We start from the raw sequence: 16,311 nt of genomic DNA on the forward strand, positions 1-16,311 counted from the left end.
GCTGGAGGCAGCCTAAGACCTGTTGTAAATTAAATGGCATTTGTTGAGAAGAAGATGAGAAGCCAGTGCCAGGCTGGGGTGGACAGCTGGGGGACAGGGGCAAAGGAAGAAATTGCTGGTACTGGTGAGGGGATGGTCATCTTTCCACCCTTTTATTAGTGGTCACAGTGCTCTGACAGGCAACTGGAAAGCATATTTGCAAGGCTTAGCAGCATTTCCAAAGGTATTCAGATTCTGTGTTTGCTTCATGTCCCCTGGAAGCTTCAAGGTCCATCCCCTTGAATCCAGAATGCTGAATTTGCCTCCTTCTTCCTGTTCCACCTAAGTGACCTACATTGTTCTAGAAGCCCAACTCTTCCATTGATTGGCATGTAGTCTATAATATTACTAGGATGTAATCCATCAGTTACTTTGAAAATGAGAATCAAAGCCGTAAGCTGGTGTTGGAAGCTGGTTTTCAGGGAACTGTAGCAGAGACTGTATAACAAGATCCTGGGAGAGGAGAGATGACGCAGAGCTGTGTTTAGGCAGAGGCATGCTGTACTATGTATAGGTTCAAGCTAATTATGCCTGAACAAACTCTGTGTGTGGGTTTTTTTCTACAGTCTAATTGCCAGCCTTGATTTTCATCTCCTACCAGTAGCCAGCAATTTCTTGAGTTTCTCATTTGAGGGATTCAGAACACTGTTCAATAATTACAGATACCTCCTGATCATGAAATAGGTTAGTCATCCAAACTTTTGCCTCTCACTTACATGTCAAAGGGGAAAAAAGGATTTTTATGGTGTGCCATTAGAAGCTGCCCATTTGCTGTGTAGTAAAGTAGCAAGTTAGTTAAAGTAACTCCTAAGGGGGCAAACTTGTTTAAGCTTTCACTTGCATACTTTAAATTGCTGATTGCTGCAGGAAAACATGATTTTAATGCCCTGGAGTATAATTACTTTTCCTGAAATTATCTGTAGCAATACTACTTTGTGTTATGACCCTGTCTCCGCTTGCAAGCTGAGCAGCCCTGAACTTGGTTACTGTGTGCAAAGTCCACCTCTGGATTTCCCTGCGGGAGGTCAGACCTGAGTCAGGACTTTGAGTAATTCAAGAAAACGCTGTAGCTGCTGCTGTCTCTGATGGCGACAGCACATTACAGTTTCTTGTATGCTTTCTACCTTTGCATTCAGGAGCTTTGCATTCCTGATCCCCTTCTGTGTAATATAACTGACGTAATTTTTGCTGCTACTTGCTATTGTATGTATTTGTATCCAGAACTGATGCAAAGGGCAGAGTTAGAAGTTCTTTAGTGATTGCAGATCTGATTTAAGAACCTACTACTCTTGAGTATTTTCATCTGTCTTCTGCTAAGGTTTTCACTGTCCAGTCTGTGATTTTACAATATGAAGTGTTCAGCAGAAATACCACTTTTCTGTCTCTCCTCCAGCAGGATCCCTTCTTCCTTGGTTCGTATTGATAGGACAAGGGGGAATGGCTTTAAGTTGAAAGAGGGGAGATTTAGATTAGATATTAGGAATAAATTCTTCCCTTTGAGGCCCTGGCACAGGTTGCCCAGAGAACCTGTGGCTGCCCCATCCCTGGCAGTGCTCAAGAGCAGATTGATCAGGGCTTAGAGCAACCTGGTCTAGTGGAATATGTCCCTGCTCATGGCAGAGGGTTGGAACTGGATGAGCTTTAAGGTCCCTTCCAACCCAAACCAGTTTGTGTTTCTATGTTATTTGTGTTCTGCACCCTGTGCTGAGGCATAATCTCCAGGGCACATCTGGTTTTAGAGCATCGCAAGCCAACCCTTACCAAGTATATCCAAACTCAGTTCCCACATGGATATAACGTATCTTGGCTGCTTTGCCTAAGCAAACACAAGCCATTCACTTTTTGGTGTTCCAGAGAATGTGATGGAAATGTCAGGGGTTTATTTCAGGGATATTGCAGCAGGTCCCTGAAATTAACATGAAGGCAGGTATAGCTGAGCCGTGTTTGATAAATCCCAACACTGAGTAACCAGACAGTGGAATGATTATCTGCATTGTGTCAAGATGTCTTCTAGCAAACATGCAGGGAGCTTTAAAGCTGTAACTCAAGGCAACACACAGAGAATAATTTAATTGCAATATTTTTCCTTTGCCCTTTTAAGAGACTCTATTCTGGCCTTTGTAGTAGAAGCGTATGTTAAGCAGGAGTAAACTCATTATTACATGTCACTGAGTTTCTTCTGACTTATATTCTGTTTTATAGGCTTGATTTAATTCCTAACTGGTGGAGCAGAAGACAAGTGATCTAATGTTGCCCATTGCTCCTTGAAGAATTTCTGTAAGCTAATGTGCTGTACTAATTTTGCTCTCATGCTCTTGCAAACTGCTGAAGTTTTTTCAAAATGATGATAAAAGCTACTGTGGCTTCTCCAGATAATCTGACTCTTCTGATCTGTACTGTGTTTCACAGAGTTAAATATTTTGTGCTGTTTTCAAGAGCTCTTTATAAATGTGTGTTTGAATACATGTATTTTACAAGTAGTGTGGTTTGTTGCTTATTTTGTGCAATGTCAGAGTGCTCTCCACCCTCTCAAATGTTCAGTGAGATGGACTGACTTCCTTTACTTGGAGAAGTCTCATGCTGAGACTTGTACTTTCTTTAAGTGTTATGACCAAAGTTTCAGTGACTTTTGGCTGTTTGGGCACTTCACACTGAAAGGTCAGTTCTTCATCCTTGGAGCACATGCAAGCATAGCTCTTTTTTGTCTTTCTCATTTTATTTTCTTCCCCCTTTTCCATTAGTTCAAAAAAAATCTCACACACTTTGTTTTCACATGGATCAAAATACTTCTCAAATGTAAGAAAAATCTGATATTCAGCACTTTCTGTACAAGTTAACTGAAAACTGAGAAAGCATTCAGGGCTTCACAGTAAGTTGTAACTGATTACCAGTGTCTTTCTACTGTCCAGGAATGGATAGTAGATGTCCGTTAATGTCCATTGTATAGTATGTAATGCATAGAATGTACATACATTGACATTTTCAAAGTAATTAAACCTCTGGTTTTTTTTTTCTTCTCTGTAATTTTCTCTATGTTTGGAGATATTTAGCACCCTGGCTCGTATGTCCTCTATTTCCACTTGTTCCCTGTAGGAAGTGGTTTGAGCTGTTAGTAATACTGACTTAATGGTCATAGTTCCCATCTGCTTGTTCTCACGTCATGGTTTGAACATGTAGAATTGTTTCTTTAGCATGTGTTGAGTTGGAGAAGGGACCAGAAGGGTCTCAAATTGTGGTATGCGTTGTGGGTTTTTTTTTGAGTTTGGATTTTTTGTTGCTGTTCTCTCATTTTAATTATTGTGCAGCCATGGTCAGCTGACCAGGTAGAGAGATGAAAACAATGTTCAGTATTTGGTACTTGGGGAAAAGATGAATGAATGCTGCATGGAATCTGCATGCTGGCCTCACAGGTGTATCTTGCTGTCTCAGAGCAAGTGAGAACATTTTACAGCAAGGTAAGAGACCTTTCCTGAGGCAGAGAAAATGCTGGAATATATTTTGATACAGGGTGTGCTGTATCTGAGGTGCTTTCATGCATGTGAAAGGACAGAGTTTCAGGGAGGATAGTCGTGAGAAATGATTTGCAGGCGTTCCACATGAAAGAACCTCTGAAGTGGATTATGATGAAGTACAAAAGTTGTTTTCATAGTGCTTTTTTTCAGCTGGCAGTGACAAGTTGTATTATGGAAGATCCTAAATGATGTGCGTTCCTAAATCAAATTTCTCCAAAGTGACTTGGCATCTTTAATTACATAGACATTCTTGATCATGGCACCTACTGTATGATATAGGTAAATCCTAATATGGTGTCTGCTGGTATGCAGAGGAGTTCCTTATCATTGAGCAGAGTGGAGGAGTGTCTGGTAATTATGAACTGCTTAAAATCTGTAAGTTAGTATTTACTTATGTAACTTTTATAAACCCCCATTTCATCATGCTGTTGCTTTTCTTTTTTTTTCAGTGATCTTTTATATGATTCATCCATTAACAGATAATCATATCAGTATTGAAGATGGAAAGAAATACATCACTGTTTTCACTTGAAAGCTGAAATGCCTGGAAGGCTAAAGGCACAGAGCCATACTTTTCATGGCATTAGCAGGTTTAAAACACTCAGCAAGCAGCAGATTTGTGACACGCACTTTTTTGAATAAATGTGCAAAGAGCTGGCAGTGTGCCTCGTAAGTGTGGCTGGGTTTGAATTTCACAAATAGCATTTTCAGTGAGATCCTCACATTTGTGTATTTTCTTCATGTTGAGAGTCCATTGATGATTATGATGCCAAGATTATAGCAGTCTTGGCTTAGCTTTCTGTAAGAAACCCTTTTGGTTCCTGAAGGAGATCAGTCCCATTCATTATTGAAGACAGTTTATCAGAGGACGTAAAAAAAGTTCTTTTGGGAAGACGGTGTTATTAAACTTGTCCAATTCTCAGGACTTCACAGAGAAGGCATTTGCTAGAGCATGTACTAAGAGCAGAAAGAAGAATAATGGTAAACCAAATTACTGAAAATGGCAAAGAGCTGTTGCTAAAGGGTAAGTACTTCATGTTGATATTAATACCTGCAAAGGATTATAGTGTTCTGAATCAGGGTGTCTTATCTGAAGAATAGAATCATTGTGATTCCTGAAATACAGTATTGGTAAATTGCTAAATCCTTTGAGTTGTGTAGTGTCAGTCAACTTAATTGGTAAAGCTGTTCTCTAATCTACTTCTGTGAAGTACAGTAGAAGTCTGATAGTATCTTCATACTTGTTTATATAGGGATAAATCTTAAATGCTTAACTGTACACTTAATTCCATACTCTGGTGCAGCAACTGTTGCATAGGCTGTTGTCTGGGAAAGTTTTGTCTGGGTTTTTTCCATGCAGAGCACAAAAAATGCGGTCTTTAGAACTCAGAAGAACTCTTTCAGAGGAATTAATATATGCCAACTATGCAGCTTTTTAATTTACTTTTCGGTAAAACTGTGCCTTGCATCACTTTTGTAGATACCAAAGCTGTTGGTGATGATAAATATTTACATGGTATCTGCAGTGTAGTGTGTAGTGAATTTTAAGAAGCACTCCTTTACTTGTTGGATAAAATTCAGTAAATGGAAAAACATTAATGACAGTGTCAACAGTGAAGTAAATAATGCTATGTGTTAGTTTTAAAATATTATATCATTTACATTGTATTTAAGAATATAATGTGACTGAACACATTATATTCTTAAAGTACCCATGAATGTCTATAGTTTGGCCTTTAAGCTGCAGTTTCTGATGGAAGCAGGTGTCTGGGTCTGGCATGTGAGAGTTTGGTATCCTTGGTGTAATTAATAGCTTGAGCCTGTGCTTAAAGTACTGAGGATCTCTTTGCTGCCTAAAAGCTATGAAGGTAAAGAGCTGTTCTTTCATTCTGCCATTCTTTCCTTTCATACAGTCTTATTGTTGCATGAGTTGTTATCTGGTGCGGCTTTGGCCTTTATTTTCATAAAATACTGGGTCAGCCTGGAATTCAAAGCTCATGCTTTCTGCCACCTTCAGTAAAAACAACTTGGTAGCCTACGGTCTTAAGTGGATGGGCAATAACAGATTTTAGTTAGTAATTCCATTACTACTTCCTAGTTTGTAGTGTGGATGAGCTTTAGCTAAGTAGGTGCAGTGCTATTTATTTCCTGCTTCTCCTATTTCTTATGTAAACATAATACTCCTAATAAGAAACAAAACAAAGCAAAATAACACCAAAAAAAAACCCAAATTCCAAAAACCCCTAACACATAAAGCACCGCAACACCTTTGTAACAACTTTGTAACAACTTTGTAAAGTTTTCAAAATATTTTAGAACTGATGTTCACACAGCTTGGAAGGTCACTATCAATCTTTTGCTACTGCAAAATAACAAAATTCTCATTTTTGGTTCTGAAAAATCTGAAAGTTAAATCTTAAATCGTGATTTTCTGGTTTTGCATGAGAAGTATTTTGGATAATATTAACTAGTTTGTAGCTAAAGTGAAAATAAGTATTCTTCATTATCAGCTGCCTGTTCTGCTGCCATGAGTGAGTTTGTAGTCAGAATTTTTGTTTTACAAATGCTTCTTGTTTCTGGCTAGCTGTGTGTTGTCCATGGAGAAAAAACAATTTCTAATAGGTGGTGGTGGTGGTTGTTGTTATTATTTCTGCTTTGGACTGTTACTGCCATTGGATTAGGATTTTTTTCTATGCAGTTGGAAGTGAGTAATTTAACAAAAGAGGCAATACTCTATTTCTGTTTGTGAAATTTATAGTTAATATAAATTAATATAGTAATAAATTTACTAATTTGTTGTAGTCTCCCAAATGAACCAAAAAGGAGGTTTCATAACAGTTTTGAGAGTGAGTAAGAGCCCAGCCGCATGTGAGGAAACACATAAATAAAATATACAAGCAGATTTAGGATGTATCTGAATCAAATTGACATCTATGTATGTCTGTATGTCTTAGGTTATCTTAATATGTCAGTCTTTTGATATACTTTAGCAATACCCTTGAATGCTGCTGAAATGTGAAGGTATTTGTGATCTTGAGCTATTAGCAAAGGCCAAGAAACTTGTTTTCTGTTCTTCAGTAATCTCAATTCTGCAAATCTTTTCTGCTGGTAGATAATAAGAAGAATGCTGTCTGAGCATAGAACTTAGGACAACCTTTCGGAGGGAACCAAGCTTTATCTTGCAATGCAAGTGCTTGGCAAAGTAGTATCATGGTTAACATCTGGAAAGTGCTTTCTCAAGAACTGTGTTAAAACAGTTTCTTTTGTAGAAACAAACCAAAACCCTAGATTGTAATAAAACTTTTTCAATATTAAAACTTTATTCTTAAAGTTGTGAAAAGATTTTTTAAAAAATAATGTTGTGACTTATAAAATTGCCTGATTATGCAAGGAAGAAATGTTCTTCCTGCCTATTTTGGGTGTATTCGTTTGCTCCTAGGTCTTGTGAGAACAGTTAAGTATAGTAAACCTGGTTTGGTTTTGTAGTCAAAACATCAAACTGAATTCTGGCTTAATTAGCAGTTTTGTGGAAACTTGCAGAAGATCTTGGCACATGAACATCTAGAAAAGCAGAAATAAATTGGAACAGAACTAACATGCATTCCAAAGTGGGATAAATTTTGCATACCTTAAGCTATCTCTTTTTATTTACATTAGGCTCTCTTTAGAGGTTATTTGCAGCATGCCAAGATTATGTACTGGAAAGGTACTCCAGGGATTAGCTAATTGAGCCATCTCTTTCTGGGGAAAAAGTAAGCCTATATTATTAGTTGTATATAACTGTCTGCTGTTTAGATAGGTGCAATTAGATTAAAGGAAGCCCGCACCAACTGCTTGGGTGTCAACTCTAATTTATAATCTTAGATTCCAGTGTTACTTGTAGATGGAATAATAGAAATACAAGTGATTTCCACCCCCTCTCCCCCCCGTCAAAGAGGATGAAGTTCCCTGTCCATGAAAATGGCTTAGTTTGTGTCCCTGTGCAGTCTATTACATCACTTCTGTTTTTTTTTTTATATACTGTTGTGTGCACAAAGGTGTCTGTACCTGCTTTGGAATAATTTTTTTTTTTTTTAAGCCTCACTGCAGCTCAATTAACATTACTCTCTTTTTCACTTTTTCTATGTTGGCTAGACTAAAGCTAGGCAGACTGTGTCCATCCGTGCCTTCAGCATGCCTTGTCAGATAGAGCTGCCATAAGAACTAGGTGAGTTAATCATGGCTAGATAGAAAGATCTGAAGTTGGTTTAAGATGTACTGATTTCTACTTATTTAACTGAACATAATGAAGTAGGGGAGTGGTTTTTTCTTTAAAGGAGTTCATAAACCGTGGCAGTTGAGTCATGCAACCATTTCTGCCACCTGCTCACAAGGATGATTGTTCTTTTAGTAGTCTGAGTAGACTTTATCACTGTGAAGCTTCTTGGTCTTTGTGTTAGTCTGACTGTGCCTAATTGTTCAACTTTCATTTATTCTCACTAATCTTTCTTTTAGTTAATTTCATGTGTGTTTTGTCTGTAATTCTCTCTAAATTCTGGTTTACATCCCTCAGTTACTGAATAAAACGCAATGGCTTATGTGAAAGACTCGCATTTGGCATGCTCAAGCACTGAAACTGTCTCTTGCTGGTCTAATTGCCTTCCAGAGGAAAACAGTGACATAAGCACTGTCCTCTGTGTTCTCGATATTTTATTTTCTTTTTAAATAAAGACAATATAAGTCTTTTGGAGAAGAACAAAGTAAAACCACTCAGTAAAATACCTGCTACAGTTATCACAGTATCACAGTATGCTAGAGATTGGAAGGGACCTCAAAAGATCATCTAGTCCAATCCCCCTGCCGGAGCAGGAACACCTAGATAATGTTACACAGGAATGTGTTTCCAGGTGAGTTTTGAATGTCTCCAGGGAAGGAGACTCCACAACCTCCCTGGGCAGCCTGTTCCAGTGTTCTGTCACCCTCACTGAGAAGAATTTTCTTCTCAAGTTTAAGTGGAACCTCTTGTGTTCCAGTTTGCACCCATTACCCCTTGTCCTATCATTGTTTGCCACTGAGTAGAGCCTGGCTCCATCCTCGTGACACTCCCCCTTTATATATTTATAGACACTAATAAGGTCACCCCTCAGTCTCCTCTTCTCTAAACTATAGAGACCCAGCTCCATCAGTCTTTCCTCATAAGGGAGATGTTATGCCTCAGTGTTTTCTCGTGGCGATGAGACAGAAGCTTGGACATCCATTTATTGATTTTTTTTTTTTTTTTTTTTTTTTTTTTGTTCTCTCCTGAACATGTGTGTTTGCATGTGTAGCAGTATGCACATTTAGGACTTGTAGGTTTTATTCCATGGTTCATCTTTGTTTTATGGAAGTCAGGTGATGTACACAAGATAAATCTTGTTCTAGGTTCAGACCTGTGTCTGTACCCAAGTAAGGGAGCTCTAAAAAGTTCAGGGACCTAGGGTGGAGATGTTTAGATAAACTGTGTAATTGTAGTGGTGGTTGCAAATAGAATTACTTGGTTTGGAAGAGAACAGTAGCATTTGGAAATAAAATGTCTAAATTATTGAAAGATAATGAAGAGTGAAAAGCAATGAAACAAGTGAAGAGGAAATATTCACTGACTTGAAATATAGTTTGCCTGTCTCAAAAATTGATATTAATTAGGGACTAAGGCAAATAAATTTGTTGCAGAAGATACAGATCCCTCTTTAAGAAATGTTCCTTCCAAAGCAATCTTGCGTAATGAAAACTAACACCACATAGCTACTGTCCAGGATCAAAGACTTGATAACTGAAAATGAGGAAAACTGCACTCATAGCACAGGATGGTGCTTGCCCAGGAGACTTCATGCTTCAGAATCTAAGCTGTCCTCATGTGATGCTGGGGCAAGAATTCCCCGGAGTAGCTTTCCGAGGTCACCTCCACTCTCTTCCAAAACTGATGGAGAAAGCAAGCTCTTCCCATGCAAGTAAGTCTCTTTGAAGCTGCTGGTATTGCTCATTGGCAGATGGAATGTGCTAAGTAAATTTTTTATTGCAGTGCATGTGACATACTGTGCTCCAGTCCCTTCTATTTTGTCAAAGTACATTTGTGATTCTTGTTGAGGGAATAGTTATCTGCCATAGGTTTTACTCATGAAATTGGAAACAGAATATGGAAAAAGAGGAAATGATATTAACACTTTGTGATTTAGGGCATGTCTGGAAAGTACAGATTGCACCAAGCATGCAGATGTGGTGAGGGTGATTTTGACTGTCATTCAGTTAGCTGTATTTAACTTAGCAGTGTAGCACTGTTCTTTAATCAGCACACATCTCTGTAGCACCCAGTTCTACATATTGGTGAAATTAGAATAGGATGTCATTGTAAAGAACTTGAATATAAACCTATACTTCTTTGCTTCCTGTTGAAAGTGTTCACTGTTAGAGAGGGGTTTAATGTGGTACTTAATCGGATCAGTAAAATCATGCAGTTTGAAAGTTCACTTTTGTTTTTGCATTGTTCGCAGTAATCCATAATCTGTATATATTTCCAGGATAATGGAGCTAGTGCTGTGAATGGGATAGAAAGCCAGTTGTATTTCTCTGTCATGTGACCTTTTCTGTCGAGAAAAATGTGCCTTAGCAATTGCAAAAACAATACTCTTATTTCCAGCCACTAGTTCTACTGATTGTTCTATTGCAGTTTGCTTTATTTGAACTTCCTGTGTGCAGGAGGATGTATAAAGCAAGCAATCAAGGAATCAGATTCAGAGGGAAAGTCTAATGGGAAGGAACTGGGTGATGCTTGAAAATGCAAATGAAGAATGAGAGGAGCTGGGATCTCTTTTTGAGAGAGTGAACTTCTGAAGAAACCAATTGTGAAAAACTTGCTGGTGGTAAAAATGAAGATGCATCCAAAAAAATAATGCCAGTTAACTTGAAGATGCATCTTAAGTCACTGGACTTTGTCAGGCTCAGAGAGATGGTGTAGAGTAATCTTTCTTAACTGAGGGGAGGTTATAATGATGACGGTAATGAGATGCCTCACATTTTGAAGGACCAAAACAATTGTCATCTTATATAAAGTCTAAGATCAAACGTATGCATTATCTTGACAACAGTGAGTTTTTACACATAAAAAGGCAGAGAGTTTTTGTAAGCATTACAGGTAAGAGAACATCCATTATACTTTTTTGCGACAGTAGTAAGCTGCCTCTCTGTGGTAAGGTTGCTGATGAGAGAGCAAGGAAAACTAAAAGCAAAGAACTGATCTAAAAATCATGCAGTGATTAAAAAAAAAAAAATCAGTTTAATTTTTCAAAAACCCAATTACCAAAGCTAGTATATAGGGAATGAGAAACTAAAACCAAGTTACTCCTGGCCTTGTTGTGTTTAGTGTGAGGATGAGAAGATACAGCACAGACCAAAGCTTTGAAGAATCACGTAGACGGTATTGCTGTTGATGCCGTCATTTGCCCTGGTGTCCTGTTTAATGAGTAACACCTATATGGCAAATAACTCCATTTCCTCAGCAAAAATCACAAATATATTTCAACCACAATAGGACAGAACAGGCTGCAGTGCAGCTTACAATATGTACTGGAACAAAATTGATCTTGTATAGGCCTTCTGCCAATATAGATGTAACAAATATAGTAAGCAATTAGGTTTGGCTGCTTTTTAGTAAATATTTGCTTTGCTGAAGTTGATAAACATATTTTAATGCTGTGTTGCTAAGCTTACTGATATTTTTGTAGTAGCACAAAAACCCTACGATGTACAGCAATATGAACATCTCTTACATGTAGGTCTTACATGTAACAGGGCAGCTGCTAAGTAATGTTTGTGTCTTAGTTGTCAGAGCTGTGAGAAAAGCAATAGGCAGTGAAACACAGCAGTCTGCTATTTATAGGTATTTTTGGTCAGCTAAGTGTTTACTTCCAGAAGCCTAAAAAGACCTCTGTTGTTTATGAATATTGATTTTCTAAGTTCTGTTCAAAGCACCTCTTGGCAGTTTCCAGCAAATTGTGTTTCTTTCCATGCACCCTTTCCCCTCAGTAGGAACAGCACTGAACTTTGTCATATTTTTTTTGCTTAGAGCAGTTGTTTTTGTAACTGTGGTATATGCTGATCCCTGTGTGTACAGTGATGTTTGCCTGCTAGCTTCATTTTTAAAGTTGATTCAGATTTCAAAATGCAGAGATACTTTCACTTCAATTATGTTATAATTTAGTGTAGCCTTGTTGAACTGATTACCTTAATCATGAAAATATGTACCTTAAAATTGAGCTGTTTAGTCTCTTGCTTTTTATGTATTCACTGTACAATACTGTGTTAACTTGACATTTTAATTTGAAATAATAATTTTCTTCCTTTCATTTTTGATTTCTGTAGTAGTTACTTTTTTTTTTGTAAGTAGAAAAAAAGTATTCCTTGGATTGATCCTTTGTCAAAGAGATACTGTTGGAGATGTCTTTAGTTTGTATTGGCTGAAAGAGCAGGGAGTGAAGAGTTGCAAGCAAGTGAAAGGACTTTTTTTTTGTATGTCAAGCAGGGTAATGGGAGCCAAAGGTTTGAGAACTTCTGAATACTAGAATCAATTTAATATATTACCCCCCTGCTCCGAGCTCATTTTATACTATAGTGCCCTTTTTTTTAAAGTTAGTATTTTTTAAAAAAGCTCTACTGATAATAGAATCATCATAGAATGATCTGGGTTGTAAGAGACCTTAAAGCTCATCCAGTTCCAGCTCCCTGCCACGTCAAGGACACCTTCCACTAGACCAGGTTGCTCCAAGCCCCGTCCAACCTGGCTCTGAACACTGCCAGGGATGGGACAGCCACAGCTTCTCTGGGCAATCTGTGCTGGGGCCTCACCACCCTCAGAGGGAAGGATTTCTTCCTAAATTTTAATCTAAATCTCCCCTCTGTCAGCTTAAAGCCATTCACCCTTGTCCTGTCACTACATTCTCTGCATTGTCTTCTAAAAAGTCCCTCTTCTGATATTTGGGTGGTCCCTTTAGGTATTGGAATACTGTTAAAGGGTCTTTCTGGAGTCTTCTCTTTTGCAAGGTGAACCAAGCCCAGCTCTCTCAGCCTGTCTCCATAGCAGAGGAGCTCCAGCCTTTGGAGCATCTACATGGTCCCCTCTGTACTTGCTCTACTGATCATCCATGATATGTTTTTTTTTTTGTTTATTTGTTTTTTTTTCAAATGTTCATTGCATAACTGGATGCTTTACTTTTACTGTACCTGATATTAGGCTTTTAACTTAAAAGCATATGAGGAGTCTGAAGAATGCACAGTCTAAATGTTCAAAATACAGTAAGGGTAAAGGCATCATGAAGTGAGCATGTTTGATATCTAGCATTGTTGGGCATAGTAAGAAAACAAGCACCAACAACAAAAAAAAACCACCAACAAACAAAACCAACAACAATAAAAGGAGGTGCTTTGGTGTATTGTAATAACAGAATATGTATAGCCTTTGATTTGTTTAGTCTTACTAAATCTACCTAATCTGTTTGAATGTAGTGCTTAAACGTTGCTACTTAGCATTAAAATGCTACTTAGCATTAGCAATTTTTTCTGAGTACACAAGAACTGTCCTATTACTTATTACTAATCTGTATAAGAAATAGTTATTAGATAGAACATTAGAGAATAAGTGCACAGGTAATGGTGTAGCTGTTGTAAATTTTACTTTGAAGTGATTTTTTTATTCTATTTTAATGAAAATGGAGGAGTAGAAATAAAAATAACTCTACCTTGAGAGTAACACCCCTGATACTGATAACGTTGCATAACTTCAGATAGTAAAAAGAAACAGATTCAATTGACCAAATAAATTTATTCCCTGTGGGTTTTGTCAAGTTACAGTCTGTCTTTCTGTGCTTATCAAAACCTGATTCTTTTTTAATTTGCAGGTCATGGCAACCATAAAGAAAACAGTCCTTTCCTGAACAGTTCAGAAGCTGGCAAGGGAGGTGATTACTATGACAGAAATCTGGCCTTGTTTGAGGTATCTTCAAACTGTTTTTTATGCTTCCACTGTGATTTGTGATCTTCCAAGATGGGAGGGATTGAGCCCATTAAGTGCATTGCAAAGTTCCAGGCAGTGGGTTGGTTCTGAGCTGTCACTGCATGACCAGTCTTAAAGCCATTGGTGTATTTAGGGATATCTCTACAAAGGAGCAAAACATAATGGTACCAGAGGTGACCTGAATAATTCAAGTATTGAAGCTGTGGCACTGTGGGCTAATGATAGTGGAAAATGAGCGTGGGCTGATTTATTGTGCTAAGAAGGACTGTGTTATCCTGTAAATTCAGGCAGTCAAATTAGCCTGGGTAGCCTGTATTACTACCACAGAATGTCAGTAGCCTGGATTTCTCCCCCATGTGCTTTTCTGTGGGTGCATTTCTGTTGTCCAAGGTACCAATGGGCAGAGATACCCTGTGTGATGAAAAAGCTCAGATACTATCACCACTCGGGACTGTGAGGGAAGTGAGGAAGACCAGACTGTTATGTGGGAAGCCAGTTGAAGCCACACCAAGTACAGCAGAATCCTCTTCCACTTCCTCACCTCACTTGCACTGCATAACATACAGATATATTACGGTTGCTAAAAAATGTTTCCAGAAGCTCTGGTGCTGGGGAGTGCTGCAGAGTCTTTGTATGGCTCTGCAGCAGCTTTCCAGCTGGGTGTTTGAGTTACAGTTTCACAGCAATACTGGCAACATGGAACCCTAGAATGGTTTTGGGTTAATGCTCATCCAGTTCCAACTCCCTGCCATGGGAAGGATACCTTCCAATAGACCAGGTTGCTTGAAGCCCCATTCAGCCTGGCCTTGAACACTGCCAGGGATGGAATGTGTTTCCCACTATGGGAACTCAGTTTGGAGCAGCCAGAACTGGCTCTGCACCGTGCTAGGTTAACACCTGCTTGTTCAGCTGCTTGACATAGAGCCTGGACAAGTGTAAACCTACCTGCTGCAAGATAGGCACTCACTGTGGAAAGGCTACAGCCATGCTTGATGGAAGGGTGCTTGAGCTAAAAGACTTGGAAGCATGCTCTCAGGCCTCCTCCCTCCAAGGCATGGTAAATCTGTGACCAGGATAACCTCACTTTTAGGTCATGCAGAGTGGCCACTTGTGGCATGGCTGCTATTATTTACATACCTGCATTTTTCAGAAGCAGTAATGCAGTACCACACCGGGTCTGCAAGGCTCCTCATGTGCTACTGCAGAGAGGGAAGAACATCCCAAAGGCCATGCTGCTCAACTGAACAGGATGTGTCACCTCTTTCTGGAAGGAGTTGCAGTCAGGTTTTTAAAGATGTGAACTGCAGATCAGAGCAGGGGAAACAGTCAGAAAAGGGATGCCTGGCTTATGGCATCTGCTTAGCCATTTGGGGTCAGTTTCAGTTGGGTGCATAGCGTGTAACTCTGCTGATCCTACTGGCAACTTTGTGGTAATACAGGAAAATATGATAACACTCCAGACAGTGAAATCTTTCTTAATATTTTTTTTCATTTCCTGTGTAGAAAGTTGTTTCTCTTTACCATGCGTTACTTACTGTGCAGTTAGATGCATAAGACAATTTAGTTTCACAGAGAAAGAGGGAGAGAATGATTTTGTTCTTATTTTCCCCCCCCTTTTTCTTTTTCCTCTTGACCTTAGTTTCAGAAAGAGAAGTTGGGTGGGATAAATGTAAAGATATGAGGCCTCTCTGTGTCTTTTGGGATTTTTACCTAGATCCACATGAGTTAATGGCATAGTTTGAATAATGTACTAAAATAATCAGAGTGCATGCATGCCTACAATGACTGGAGTTTAATCACTAAATCTGTAATTTGTTAGGCAACTTGACGCTTTAAAAAGTATATCTATTGATACAAGCTGACATGAAGGACACAGGCAAGGTACATGTTAACTTTCTTACAGTCCCAAGGCTCAGACTTCTTTGTTGCTGTAATTCATGCTTTTCAGCAGCAAAGGAGAAGGATGCGTTCAGTGCAGACCCGCGGGCATAGCCTTTTCTCATGAGAGTTGCACTCCTTTCAGGAAATTAAATCCTTTCATCAGTGGTTCCAGCACAATGAAATATTTTGTTACTCCCTATATAATTTATTGGTGTATTCCCTGGCAGCCTCAGGCATGCCAGGAAGGCGTGACCCGAGCCACCCTTCATAAATGCTGTGAATTGCAGAAGTTGACTAGTTGCCTTCTTCCACAGGAAGAACTTGATATACGACCAAAAGTGTCATCTCTGCTTGGCAAGTTGGTCAACTACACAAATCTTACCCAAGGTGTTAAGGAACATGAAGAAGCAGAAAGTACTGATGGCTCGAAGAAGAAAGTGTCAAAAGTAAGTAAAAAATCTCTGCCTGGCCAGCTGATAAATGGGATAATTCCCTACGTATTTTTTGAGGAGCTGGGATCCTTTCTATTTTATCTTATCCTCTGTCAGAAGCCATGATGCCATTGCAAAGAAATAACTTAGAATTCTGTAGGTAACCAGATGTTAAAAAAGAATTGGGGCAGATGTCATGCTTAAGCACTATGCACTACAGTGCAGTTAGGTACACTTGTTACGGATTAAGATAAGGAGGATAGGCTTTTAGTGGTGAATAGAATAAACCTCAAAACAACCCTCCCAGCTTTTTCCTAGTGCTGTTTTAGCTGCCCAGCAGCATCTTACACATCTCTTCAAGCCTGGTAGGTATGACACAGGACTTGCAGGAGACAACAGCCTTCTAGAGCAGTGGCTGGAGCTCAGA

The 16,311-nt window shown here is 38.9% G+C and overlaps 1 protein-coding gene across 7 annotated transcripts in view; it reads left to right on the top strand.

Annotated features, from left to right (window-relative positions):
* The window catches only part of SLC12A4 (solute carrier family 12 member 4), a 51,272-nt gene that overhangs the window by 7,588 nt on the left and 27,373 nt on the right, over window positions 1-16,311 (top strand). For 3 of the 7 annotated variants that reach the window (XM_061469018.1, XM_061469025.1, XM_061469019.1), the window contains exons 2-3: window positions 13,457-13,551; window positions 15,768-15,899. In XM_061469018.1, coding sequence (XP_061325002.1) covers window positions 13,457-13,551; window positions 15,768-15,899 — 227 coding nt within the window. Of the gene's footprint in view, window positions 1-4,000; window positions 4,576-7,227; window positions 7,304-9,239; window positions 9,518-13,456; window positions 13,552-15,767; window positions 15,900-16,311 lie in introns of those variants that run through there. The other 4 variants (XM_061469020.1, XM_061469023.1, XM_061469022.1 and 1 more) reach the window with 4 other exon arrangements.

Source organism: Pezoporus flaviventris, unplaced genomic scaffold (genome assembly GCF_033815535.1).
Source record: "Pezoporus flaviventris isolate CSIRO_AGI_PZ_B2104156 unplaced genomic scaffold, CSIRO_AGI_Pfla_v1 ptg000054l, whole genome shotgun sequence".
In the NCBI taxonomy this organism is placed as follows: Eukaryota; Metazoa; Chordata; class Aves; order Psittaciformes; family Psittacidae; genus Pezoporus; species Pezoporus flaviventris.